Here is a 13,549-nt window from a genome sequence, read left to right as displayed (position 1 = left end):
TAACACATCTCAACGCACACTCAAAAAAATTAAATGTTAGTTTTAGTTCAATGTGCAAAATGCACGCATGTTGCATGTTGACCATTAAAGGCAAATTAATGAAATTCACTGATGATGTGGACAAATGACTTAAACTGGAGCAAGACCATCATTTAAATATATCAACTTTGTCATTCTAAGCATGTACTATTCTTAAATGTTAAATTCATTGCGTGTACAAGTAGTGAATGCTGTACTTTGGCCCCATTCAGTGGTCGGAGCAAGAAGGACATATATATATATATATATTTATATTTCTTACATATAATCTGGGTTGAACCTTCTTTTTTATGCCTCCATGCCGGTGATAGCTGTGGCTGGAGGCATTATATTTTTGGGTTGTCAGAATTAGATTTTGGTGGTCGTAGTTTAAAGGTAAAGGTCACCGTGACCTCACCTGACTTCTCACGAACGCGATATCTTAAGAACACTTTTAGGGATTTTTTTTTCAAATTTGGCACAAACGTCTACTTGAACTTACAATAAACTGATTAGATTTTGGTGTTCAAAGCTTAAGGTCACTGTGACCTTGCATTTTTGTCATTCTTTTGAACATGATATCTCAAGAAAACTTTGAGGGAATTTCTTCAAATTGGCACAAACATTCACTTGGACTTGAGGATGAAGTGATTTGAATTTGGTGGCAAAGGTCGAGGTCACTGTTTTTATCACAGTGTTTTATATCTTCTTATTTATGTAAAATTTAAAAAACTAATAAACTTAAAAACTTATTGCACTGAACAATAACAAACTATTTAATTTCTTTGAGTCAAAAGCAGATGTGACATTATTCATACTGTAACTGAACCGTTGCCTCTTCTTCTTACACCCCTCTTTGATGTCTTATTTCTTGCTGTGTTTCCTCTTATTTAATGTTTGCTGGTTATTTCTGTTTGTTTGTTTGTTTGTTGAATGTCTTAATTCTCTTCTTTGAAAATGATCTTCCACGATCTCACACAACGTCTTGGATTAAAAACTGATTCATTCTTTAAAAGAAATAGAAACTAAGAAGACTGAAAAGATTCTGCCTCCAGTGGTTGAACAAGAGAAAAAAGTCTCTCCTCCAGAAAAAGGTACCACCATTTGAAAACACCATGGAGCACTTTAACCATATCTTAATCTTTAACTCTTGATGATAATACACAACAGGTGGATTATCACCTCAAGCATTAGCCATGTGATTAATCTCTGACTTGTCTCTTTCTAACACCAATGCTTGTCTTTGTGTTTTGTCATCACCTCTTGGCGCCGCCGCATGACGCCTCTTCTTCAACACCTCTTAAAACTTCCAGTAGCTACCAGTCTTGTCAAGATCGAACGAAGGAAAGGAGCTGAGAAGATACAGGAAGTTTATTACGTGACGGAGAAAGTGTCGCCCACGGAGGAGGTGTGGGAACACGAAGAGGTGGTGGAAGAACATGCCGAAGTGTTGTATGAGGACGAAGTGGCTCGTCTGGGCGAGAAAATAGTGTCGTTATCAGAAGTAGACATCTTAAGTACGACAGAAAAGGCGAGAGATAAAAAGTCTGAGCTGAGAGGTGAGATATCTGTTACTGACTCTTCAAAGAGAAAAGAAACCAAGGTGACTAAACGCAGAGTCCCAAAAACAGAAGAAACCATTGTTGTAGTTCAGGAACCTGAATCTGACAGAGATAGGGAGGTCATAACGTTGAAGGGTAAACCTACAAAGATAGAAGAGGAGTATTTTATCAAGACGATCGAGTCACCAATAGAGGAGATTGCAGATGAAAGAAAAGACAGCCTATCAGTCAGACAGCGGCCAGATGAGAGGGACATATCTAAACAAGAAACTACTGTCACAGTCAAAAAGGGACGAGAGATAACCATTACAACAGAGAGCAAAGAGAGGCAAGTGAGACCGCAAACTTATACAGTCAAAGAAACAGAGTCAGTACAAGAAAAGATCACATCAGTGACAGACACAGATAAAACTAAACCAGTTATTATCAGCACAGAGGCAAGAAAACTAACCAAAAAGCTGGACATCGAAGAAAAGCCTTTTAGAGAAGTCACTTACGAGGAATCGGTCGATCATGATGTTGAGATAATATCAGATATTCCAGAGGAAGAATACAGTAGAAGTGAAGAAATTACAGAAATTAGAATCCAGCAGAGAGATGTCCCAGTTAAAGACAAACAAACAAAAGTTATCCCCACTGAAGTGAAAGTGGTGGATGAGAAAACAAGTAGAAAAGAGGAACCTAGAATTAAACCAGCAGTCATTACTGACTCCAAAAAAGATGAAACTGTTGCTCCTGGAAAAGTGCCCACAAAGAAACAAGAGATAGCTGAGCAGAAACAAGAGAAAAAGTTAAAGCCCGATGAGATAATCGACACAAAGGAGAAAGTTACGGAAAAAACAAAACTTAAAGAAGAGGTGACCCCCAAGGTAAAACCAAAAGAGTTAGTAACAGATATCGAGCCTAAGAAGCCAAAAGTGACTGAGCAGGAGATTGAGTTTGAGCCAGTTGCTGCAAGAACTGAAGCAGATTACAAGAAGAAAGAGGAGCCCAAAGATGTTCGTCCTCAGAGAGTCGAGAAGACAAAAGAAGAACCAAGTCTTTTAATCGAGGATACGGTTGAGACAAAACCTTCAGTCCCTTCAAAACCAGAGAAGAAAAGGATTTCCCCAGTAACAGCTTCCAGAGGTACAAAGAGCAAATTTAACATCATGATCATTTTCATCTTTAACTTTTTCATGTGACTCCATATTTGGGTGCAATCTTTCTTCTCTTTTTTTTTAAATTTTTTATCTAAAATCTTGGGCCACCACCAGGGGTCATCATTTCAGCCTCATTTCACCTCATTTGTAAACGTCTCTTCATCCACCACTGTCATGTTCATTGTGTTCTCCATTGTCTTCATGTTACGTTACTCTTCTTTTTTTGCAGTATTTTAAAGGGGTTCTTTTTTATCCCTTTGTGGTTGAAATCTTTCTTTCTTCTCTTGAATATTAATATCTTGCGTTAAACAAAACCTGATTATTTTTTAAAGAACAAGAAGTCGAGGCCAAGAAGATTCCCAAGACGATGCCTGCTGCTTTGCCTCCTGAAACACAAGTCGAGATAAAAGAAAAAAGAGCAGAGAGAGGTACAGCGACAGCACATTTTCCTGTCAGTGCCTTCTTCTTTCGTATTATCATGTTTGTCTTGTTTAACCCTAAATGTTTGTGTTTGTGTTTTTGTTCTTTCTAATCTCTTGGCACCGCTTCATGGTGCTTTTCTTCTTAAAATCGTCCATCCTCAAGCAGCCACAAAGGGCCTTTTAAAGGCTGAGAAAAGAGCAGCAGCTCAAACGGATTACATATCAGAAAAGGCAGAAAAGGTTTTTGAAAGAGAAGAGGTTGCAGCAAAACCTCAAATATATCAGAACATCATCAAGGATGAAGAAGAAGTTGTGGGCGAAAGTTCTAAATCTTTGCTGCAAGAAGGGATTTTAAGTAAGATGGAAGAACCTGAGAAAGGATCTGAAATAAGTGATGATTTATCTGTTACTGATGGTTTAAAGACACGTGGTCTAAAAACAAGAGTCATCCCAAAAACTAAAGAAAAGGTCATCATGACAGGAAGTAAATCTAGGAGAGAAAAAGTTGGGGCAGTTCAAGGTGAACCCGCCAACCGAAAATTGTTGTCTGTTCAAAAAGCTGATTCTCCGACAGTGAGTGTAGAAATAAAAGATACTGAAGAATATAAAGAAGCTTTTCAAAGCAGAGAGAAAAAATCTGAGAGTCCAGAAATTTCAGTCAAAGCTGTTTCTGATCAAAAACAGGTGATAGAACCCCAACAGGTGAGTTCTGAAGCGGACGCTGAAGAGAAGGAAGGTCTTATCACACAGGGACTAAAAGATATACGTAAAATACCAGTTAGAAAATTTGAGTCATCACAAAGGACAGACGGACAGCCTTTAGAACAAGCCACTCTCCAGAAGAAATTAAAACAAACTGACCAAGAAGAAAAACCTTTAGAGGCTGAAAAGTTTGAAACAACCTCAAAGACACAAAAAACTGATTCTTCAGGGCCTTTGAAACCAATAGAAAAGGAATCCTCCAAACCTAGAATAGTTGAATCTGAGGAAGCAGAGGAAAAGTCTGCTAGACAGAAAAGATTAGCAAAGACACCAGGCAGGGTAGAAAGAGATTCACAATCCAAAGAACGTGAATTAGCTGAAACAAATATTGAAGAAATTCAAACTGCAGTGTCTAAAGATATTCAAAAGAAAGAAATGCAGGAAGGCAAAGCTGATTCATTGAAAAAGAAAATACTCAAGAAACCTGAAATACAGGAACTAACTAAAGATGTCACAGATACAGAATTACTGGAGGAAGACACTTCTGAAAAATGTATTATAACTGATGAAGACATTGCAGAAGGTGAAGGACCAACCAACAAATTACAGAGACCAGAGGAGGTTTCCAAAAAGAAATTGCGGCTATCTAAACAAAAAGGACCAGCTGTAGTAAAAACAGGAGACGTAGAACTTGATTTGAGAGCAGTTACAGAAGTAGACCAAGACATGAAACAGGAAGGAAAGGAGTTAACCAAAGAAAAGTCAACCAGGGAGCTTGTGCCTGGGTCCATTTTGTCCAAAGTAGTTAAAGTCAAAGACAAATTGGTCAAAGTCAGTCCAATGGAGGGAACAACTGAGGTGAGACCCAACATAGAGACCTCAGTTTCTTCTGAGATAGAAGTCAAACATCCAGAATCACTGTCAGAGAAAGAAACCATAACTGAAAATGCCCTTAAAAAACCTGAAATCTTACCAAAGAGCAAGACCCTGAAGAAAGATGTCAGTCAGAAAGTGAGACGGCAGACAGCAGTTGAAGATGAGGACCAGTTTAAAACACCTGTTGTCCAGGTTAGTCCAAAAGAAAAGACAAAACCAAGTCAAGAGCAAGCTGAAAAACAGTTGGAGCCAGACAGAGTACCAAAACAAACAGTAGAACGTCATACCCCAGAACAAGATACCACTGAAGCAGAAGACACTGTTGGTGAAGAAAAAGCTGTTAAAGTAAAAGACATGAAAACCAAAGACCAACCGGAGGTAGTTACAACTGAAGATAGAGAACACATCGTTTATCCAACTGAAAAGATAAAAACAAGGCAGGAAGAAACTAAAAGAAAAGCATCAGCTGCTCCTGTTGTTGAGAAAATGTTCATAAAATCAGTGACAGAACAAGACGCCCCTGAGAGGAAAGTTCCTGCAAAGGACAAAGAATCGCTGTTCCCCCAAACTGAAGAGACTGCCGTTGAAGATCAGTTAAAACCTGACATGAATAAAGTTAAAACACTTCAAACTGAGAAAGGAAAAGATGCAGTTTTGTTAGAAACATCTCAGATAGACGAAGTTCCACTGAACTCTGATGATATTAAAGATGTTCAGTCAGAGGTCAGAGAAGATCAAATAGACAAAATTACTGACAAATTTATTCCCACCGAAGAGCAGGAAACAAAGATGAAGAAAGTTTTAAGAAAACCTTTGACTGAGGAGAAAGAAAAGCCAGAGGCCATTCCTCAAAAACAGAGACAGCAGAAGCCAATCAGGGATAAAGCAGACAATGTCCAGGCAAAGATCGTCAGATTTAAAGATGTAACTAAAGCAGAGGAAGTAACAGAACAAGAACTAATTGCAAAAATGCCCTTGGTCACTCCTGTGATCGAACTAAAACACAAAGAAGAAATAATAGCTCCAGAAAAATGTTCCAAAACAGCAGCAGTTGTAAAAGACACTGTCAAAAAGGAGGAAATTAAGTTAAGGGTAATCCCTGCAAAAGTAAAGCCCACAGAAAGACCTCAGAAAGTCCAGTTAGAAACAGATGAAGCCACAGATGATCTCATGAAACAGATGAAACCAGCAAGAAAGGAAGTTGGAAGAAAAGGTTTGGATACAGCTGTGATTGACAAGACAATTGAAATTAATTCAACAGGGAGCAAGTCAGTATCTCCACTAGAACCACAACAGAAACCTCAAGCGATCGTAGTTGAACAGGACCAGCTAAAGGTCAGCACAGTTAAAGATAAAACCTTTAAAGTCAGTCCTCTTAAAGAGACGAAAACAACAGATGAAGAGATTGAAAGAAAGGTTTTAGTTACACCTTCAATAGAGGAAACTTCTAAACCTGCTCTTGAAAAACTTGCAGAAATCAAAGAAACTGAATTTGCAGCAGGTGATGAAGAAATGGATTCCTTTGGAGAAATACCTTGTGAAACATTAATATACCCCAAAGAGAAAGGACAAAAACTAGCTAAAACTAAAGAGGTTGAGAACAAACAAATTCCATCAAAATCCGTAAGAGTTAAGAAATTTGAAAAACTGACTTCCATCAAAGATGGTACACCTGAAAAACAAGCAGAAACCAAAGAATTTGTCACGGAGCACGCGTTTGATGGGGAAACTGATACAACAGAGAGTGAGTCAGTATCTCCGCAAGCACCACAACAGAAACCTCAGGAGATTATAGTAGAACAGGACCAGCTAAAGGTCAGTACAGTTAAAGATAAAACCTTTAAAGTCAGTCCTCTTAAAGAGGCAAAAATAACAGATGAAGAGATTGAAAGAAAGGTTATAGTTACACCTTTAATGGAGGAAACTTCTAAAGAACTGGAAGTTGAAGCTGCTCCTGAAAAACTTGGAGAAATCAGAGAAACTGAATTTGAAGCAGATGTTGAGGAAATTGATAACTTTGGAATACTACCCTCAGAAACATCAGTGTCAATGAAGGAGAAAAGACAAAAGCTAGCCAAAACTAAAGAGGTTGCTGACAAACAAATCCCATCAAAATCCATCAAAGTTAAGGACAAACCTCAAAAAGTGACTCCCATTAAAGATGGTACACCTGAAAAACATACAAAAACTAAAGAAGCAGTCATGGAGCATGCAATGTCTGATGAGGAAATTGATATAACAGAGGGCAAGCCAGTTTCTCCACAAGAGCCACAACAGAAACCTCAAGAGATTTTAGTTGAACAGAACCAGCTGAAAGTTAGCACAGTTAAGCATAAAACCTTTAAAGTTTGTCCTCCTAAAGAGAAAAAAACAACAGATGAACAGATTGAAAGAAAGATTTCAGTTACACCTTTAATAGAGGGAACTTCAAAAGAACTAGAAGTTGAAGCTGCTCCTGAAAAACTTGCAGCAGTATGTGAGGAAATTCATGAGGCAGATAGTATTCCTTCAGAGGAATCAATTTCCCTGAAGGAAAAACGACAAAAGTTAACCAAGATTAAAGATGTTGCAGACGAACAAATCCCATCAAAATCTGTCACAGTTACGGATAAAACTGAAAAAGTGATTTCCATTAAAGATGGTACACCTGACAAACTGACAAAAACCAAAGTAAAAGTCACAGAGTGTGTGTTTGATGAGGGCATTGATTTGACAGAAAGCGTGTCAGTATCTCCACACGAACCACAACAGAAACCTACCAAACCTCAAGAAATAATAGTTGAACAAAACCAGCTAAAGGTCAGTACAGTTAAACATAAAACCTTTAAAGTTTCTCCTTTTAAAGAGAGAAAAACAACAGATGAAGAGATTGAAAGAAAGGTTTTCGTTACACCTTTAATAGAAGAAACTTTTAGAGAGCCAAAAGTTGAAGCTGCTCCTGAAAATCTTGGAGAAATCAGAGAAATTGAATTTGCAGTAGTTGATGAAGAAATAGATTCCTTTGGAAAAATACCTTCTGAAATATCAGTGTCAATGAAAAAGAGAGAACAAAAGTTAGTCAAAACTAAAGAGATTGCTGACAAACAAATCCCATCAAAATCCATCAAAGGTAAAGATAAACCTCAACAAGTGATTCCCATTAAAGCTGGTATACCTGAAAAATATACAAAAACAGAGGGAATTGTCATGGAACGTGCAATGTCTGATGAGGAAACTGATACAACAGAGAGCGAGTCAGTTTCTCTACTACAATCACAACAGAAACCTCAAGAGATTATAGTTGAACAGGACCAGCTAAAGGTCAGTACCGTTAAGCATAAAACCTTTAAAGTTTCTCCTCTTAAAGAGGCAAAAACAACAGATGAAGAGATTAAAAGAAAGGGTTTAGTTTCACCAATGATGGAGGAAACTTCAAAAGACATCGAAGCTGAAGCTGCTCCTGAAAAACTTGCAGATACCAGAGAAACTGAACTTACAGCAGTTGATAAGGAAATTCATGTGGCGGATGGTATTCCTCCAGAGGAATCAATGTCCCAGAAGGAGAGACGACAAAAATTAGCCAAAACTAAAGAGGTTGAAGACAAACAAATACCATCAGAATTTGTCACAGTAAAAGATAAACTTAAAAAAGTGACTCCCATTGAAAATGATACACCTGAAAAACATACAAAAACCAAAGAAAAAGTCACAGAGCGTGTGTTTGATGAGGAAACTGATACAACAGAGTGCGAGTCAGTATTTTCACAAGAACCACAAAGAAAAGCTCAAGAGACTTTAGTTGAACAGGACCAGCTGAAGCTCAGCACAGTTAAACATAAAACCTTTAAAGTTACTCCTTTAAAAGGGGCAAAAACAACAGATGAACAGATTGAACGAAAGGCTTCAGTTACACCTTTAATAGAGGAAGCTTTGAAAGAACTAGAAGTTGAAACTTCCCCTGAAAAACTTGCAGATATCAGAGAAACTGAATTTGCAGCAGTAGATGAAGAAATTCATGTGGCAGATGGTATTCCTTCAAAAGAATCAACGTCCCCGAAGGACAAGCGACAAAAGTTAGTCAAAACTAAAGAGGTTGGAGACAAACAAATACCATCAGAATTTGTCGCAGTTAAAGATAAACTTCAAAAAGTGATTACCATTAAAGATGGTATACCTGAAAAACGAACAAAAACTAAAGAAAAAGTCACAGAGCTTGTGTTTGATGAGGAAATTGATATAACAGAGAAAAAGTTAGCATTTCAACAAAAAACACAACAGAAACCTCAAGAGGTTACAGTTGAACAGGACCAGCTGAAGGCCAGAACAGTTAAACATAAAACCTTTAAAGTTACTCCTTCAAAAGAGGCGAAACCAAGACATGAAAAGATTGAAAGAAAGGTTTCAGTTACACCAATGATGGAGGAAACTTCAAAAGACATCGAAGCTGAAGCTGCTCCTGAAAAACTTGCAGATATCAGAGAAACTGAACTTACAGCAGTTGATAAGGAAATTCATGTGGCGGATGGTATTCCTCCAGAGGAATCAATGTCCCAGACGGAGAGACGACAAAAGTTAGCCAAAACTAAAGAGGTTGAAGACAAACAAATACCATCAGAATTTGTCACAGTAAAAGATAAACTTAAAAAAGTGACTCCCATTGAAAATGATACACCTGAAAAACATACAAAAACCAAAGAAAAAGTCACAGAGCGTGTGTTTGATGAGGAAACTGATACAACAGAGTGCGAGTCAGTATTTCCACAAGAACCACAAAGGAAAGCTCAAGAGACTTTAGTTGAACAGGACCAGCTGAAGCTCAGTACAGTTAAACATAAAACCTTTAAAGTTACTCCTTTAAAAGAGGCAAAAACAACAGATGAACAGATTGAACGAAAGGCTTCAGTTACACCTTTAATAGAGGAAGCTTTGAAAGAACTAGAAGTTGAAACTTCTCCTGAAAAACTTGCAGATATCAGAGAAACTGAATTTGCAGCAGTAGATGAAGAAATTCATGTGGCAGATGGTATTCCTTCAAAAGAATCAACGTCCCCGAAGGACAAGCGACAAAAGTTAGTCAAAACTAAAGAGGTTGGAGACAAACAAATACCATCAGAATTTGTCACAGTTAAAGATAAACTTCAAAAAGTGACTCCCATTAAAGATGGTATGCCTGAAAAACATACAAAAACTAAAGAAAAAGTCACAGAGCTTGTGTTTGATGAGGAAATTGATATAACAGAGAAAAAATTAGCATTTCAACAAAAACCACATCAGAAACCTCAAGAGGTTACAGTTGAACAGGACCAGCTGAAGGCCAGAACAGTTAAAGATAAAACCTTTAAAGTTACTCCTTCAAAAGAGGCGAAACCAAGACATGAACAGATTGAAAGAAAGGTTTCAGTTACACCAATGATGGAGGAAACTTTGAAAGACATCGAAGCTGAAGCTGCTCCTGAAAAACTTGCAGATATCAGAGAAACTGAACTTACAGCAGTTGATAAGGAAATTCATGTGGCGGATGGTATTCCTCCAGAGGAATCAATGTCCCAGACGGAGAGACGACAAAAGTTAGCCAAAACTAAAGAGGTTGAAGACAAACAAATACCATCAGAATTTGTCACAGTAAAAGATAAACTTAAAAAAGTGACTCCCATTGAAAATGATACACCTGAAAAACATACAAAAACCAAAGAAAAAGTCACAGAGCGTGTGTTTGATGAGGAAACTGATACAACAGAGTGCGAGTCAGTATTTCCACAAGAACCACAAAGGAAAGCTCAAGAGACTTTAGTTGAACAGGACCAGCTGAAGCTCAGTACAGTTAAACATAAAACCTTTAAAGTTACTCCTTTAAAAGAGGCAAAAACAACAGATGAACAGATTGAACGAAAGGCTTCAGTTACACCTTTAATAGAGGAAGCTTTGAAAGAACTAGAAGTTGAAACTTCTCCTGAAAAACTTGCAGATATCAGAGAAACTGAATTTGCAGCAGTAGATGAAGAAATTCATGTGGCAGATGGTATTCCTTCAAAAGAATCAACGTCCCCGAAGGACAAGCGACAAAAGTTAGTCAAAACTAAAGAGGTTGGAGACAAACAAATACCATCAGAATTTGTCACAGTTAAAGATAAACTTCAAAAAGTGACTCCCATTAAAGATGGTATGCCTGAAAAACATACAAAAACTAAAGAAAAAGTCACAGAGCTTGTGTTTGATGAGGAAATTGATATAACAGAGAAAAAATTAGCATTTCAACAAAAAACACAACAGAAACCTCAAGAGGTTACAGTTGAACAGGACCAGCTGAAGGCCAGAACAGTTAAAGATAAAACCTTTAAAGTTACTCCTTCAAAAGAGGCGAAACCAAGACATGAACAGATTGAAAGAAAGGTTTCAGTTACACCAATGATGGAGGAAACTTTGAAAGACATCGAAGCTGAAGCTGCTCCTGAAAAACTTGCAGATATCAGAGAAACTGAACTTACAGCAGTTGATAAGGAAATTCATGTGGCGGATGGTATTCCTCCAGAGGAATCAATGTCCCAGACGGAGAGACGACAAAAGTTAGCCAAAACTAAAGAGGTTGAAGACAAACAAATACCATCAGAATTTGTCACAGTAAAAGATAAACTTAAAAAAGTGACTCCCATTGAAAATGATACACCTGAAAAACATACAAAAACCAAAGAAAAAGTCACAGAGCGTGTGTTTGATGAGGAAACTGATACAACAGAGTGCGAGTCAGTATTTCCACAAGAACCACAAAGGAAAGCTCAAGAGACTTTAGTTGAACAGGACCAGCTGAAGCTCAGTACAGTTAAACATAAAACCTTTAAAGTTACTCCTTTAAAAGAGGCAAAAACAACAGATGAACAGATTGAACGAAAGGCTTCAGTTACACCTTTAATAGAGGAAGCTTTGAAAGAACTAGAAGTTGAAACTTCTCCTGAAAAACTTGCAGATATCAGAGAAACTGAATTTGCAGCAGTAGATGAAGAAATTCATGTGGCAGATGGTATTCCTTCAAAAGAATCAACGTCCCCGAAGGACAAGCGACAAAAGTTAGTCAAAACTAAAGAGGTTGGAGACAAACAAATACCATCAGAATTTGTCACAGTTAAAGATAAACTTCAAAAAGTGACTCCCATTAAAGATGGTATGCCTGAAAAACATACAAAAACTAAAGAAAAAGTCACAGAGCTTGTGTTTGATGAGGAAATTGATATAACAGAGAAAAAATTAGCATTTCAACAAAAAACACAACAGAAACCTCAAGAGGTTACAGTTGAACAGGACCAGCTGAAGGCCAGAACAGTTAAAGATAAAACCTTTAAAGTTACTCCTTCAAAAGAGGCGAAACCAAGACATGAACAGATTGAAAGAAAGGTTTCAGTTACACCAATGATGGAGGAAACTTTGAAAGACATCGAAGCTGAAGCTGCTCCTGAAAAACTTGCAGATATCAGAGAAACTGAACTTACAGCAGTTGATAAGGAAATTCATGTGGCGGATGGTATTCCTCCAGAGGAATCAATGTCCCAGACGGAGAGACGACAAAAGTTAGCCAAAACTAAAGAGGTTGAAGACAAACAAATACCATCAGAATTTGTCACAGTAAAAGATAAACTTAAAAAAGTGACTCCCATTGAAAATGATACACCTGAAAAACATACAAAAACCAAAGAAAAAGTCACAGAGCGTGTGTTTGATGAGGAAACTGATACAACAGAGTGCGAGTCAGTATTTCCACAAGAACCACAAAGGAAAGCTCAAGAGACTTTAGTTGAACAGGACCAGCTGAAGCTCAGTACAGTTAAACATAAAACCTTTAAAGTTACTCCTTTAAAAGAGGCAAAAACAACAGATGAACAGATTAAACGAAAGGCTTCAGTTACACCTTTATTAGAGGAAGCTTTGAAAGAACTAGAAGTTGAAACTTCTCCTGAAAAACTTGCAGATATCAGAGAAACTGAATTTGCAGCAGTAGATGAAGAAATTCATGTGGCAGATGGTATTCCTTCAAAAGAATCAATGTCCCCGAAGGACAAGCGACAAAAGTTAGTCAAAACTAAAGAGGTTGGAGACAAACAAATACCATCAGAATTTGTCACAGTTAAAGATAAACTTCAAAAAGTGACTCCCATTAAAGATGGTATACCTGAAAAAGATGGTATTCCTCCAGAGGAATCAATGTCCCTGAAGGACAAACGACAAAAGTTAGCTAAAACTGAAGAGGTTGCAGTCCAACAAATCCCTTCAAAATCTGTCACAGTCAAGGATAAACCTCAGAAAGTGACTCCCATTAAAGATGGTACACCTGAAAAACATACAAAAATGAAAGAAGTCATTGAGCGTGCAGAGTTTGATGAGGGCATTGATATGGCAGAGAGCGAGTCATTATCTCCACAAGAACCACAACAGAAACCTCAAACGATTATAGCTGAACAGGACCGGCTACAGGTCAGCACAATTAAAGATAAAACTTTTAAAGTTACTCCTCTTAAAGAGACAAAAACAACAGATGAAGAGATGAAAGGAAAGGTTTCAGTTACAGGCATGATGGAGGAAACTTCTAAAGAACTAATAGTTGAGGCTGCTCCTGAAAAACGTGGAGAAATCAGAAAATCTGAACTTGTTGCAGTTGATGAAGAAATTAATGTGGCAGATGGTATTCCTCCAGAGGAATCAACATCCCTGAAGGACAAGCGACAAAAGTTAGCTAAAAATAAAGACGTTGCAGACAAACACATCCCATTGAAAATTTTCACAGTTAAGGGTAAGACTGAAAAAGTGATCACCATTAGAGGTGGCACACCTGAAACACATACAAAAGGTAAAGAGGTCATTG

General features: G+C 37.6%; 2 protein-coding genes across 2 annotated transcripts in view; one reads left to right on the top strand and one right to left on the bottom strand.

Annotated features, from left to right (window-relative positions):
- Positions 1-13,549, bottom strand: part of tgfbr2l (transforming growth factor beta receptor-like) — a 397,772-nt gene that overhangs the window by 112,192 nt on the left and 272,031 nt on the right. The window lies entirely within an intron of this gene.
- Positions 1-13,549, top strand: part of LOC126393462 (titin-like) — a gene marked incomplete at its 3' end in the record, with an annotated part of 160,915 nt that overhangs the window by 103,827 nt on the left and 43,539 nt on the right. Inside the window, exon 95 of the mRNA XM_050049647.1 lies at positions 1,332-2,708. Within this exon, the coding sequence (XP_049905604.1) occupies positions 1,332-2,708 (1,377 nt within the window). The remainder of the gene's footprint in view (positions 1-1,331; positions 2,709-13,549) is intronic.

Source organism: Epinephelus moara, chromosome 7 (assembly GCF_006386435.1).
Source record: "Epinephelus moara isolate mb chromosome 7, YSFRI_EMoa_1.0, whole genome shotgun sequence".
NCBI classification, from domain to species: domain Eukaryota; kingdom Metazoa; phylum Chordata; class Actinopteri; order Perciformes; family Serranidae; genus Epinephelus; species Epinephelus moara.
The sequence above is the reverse complement of the archived record's forward strand: the minus strand, read 5'-3'. Positions and strand labels throughout refer to the sequence as shown.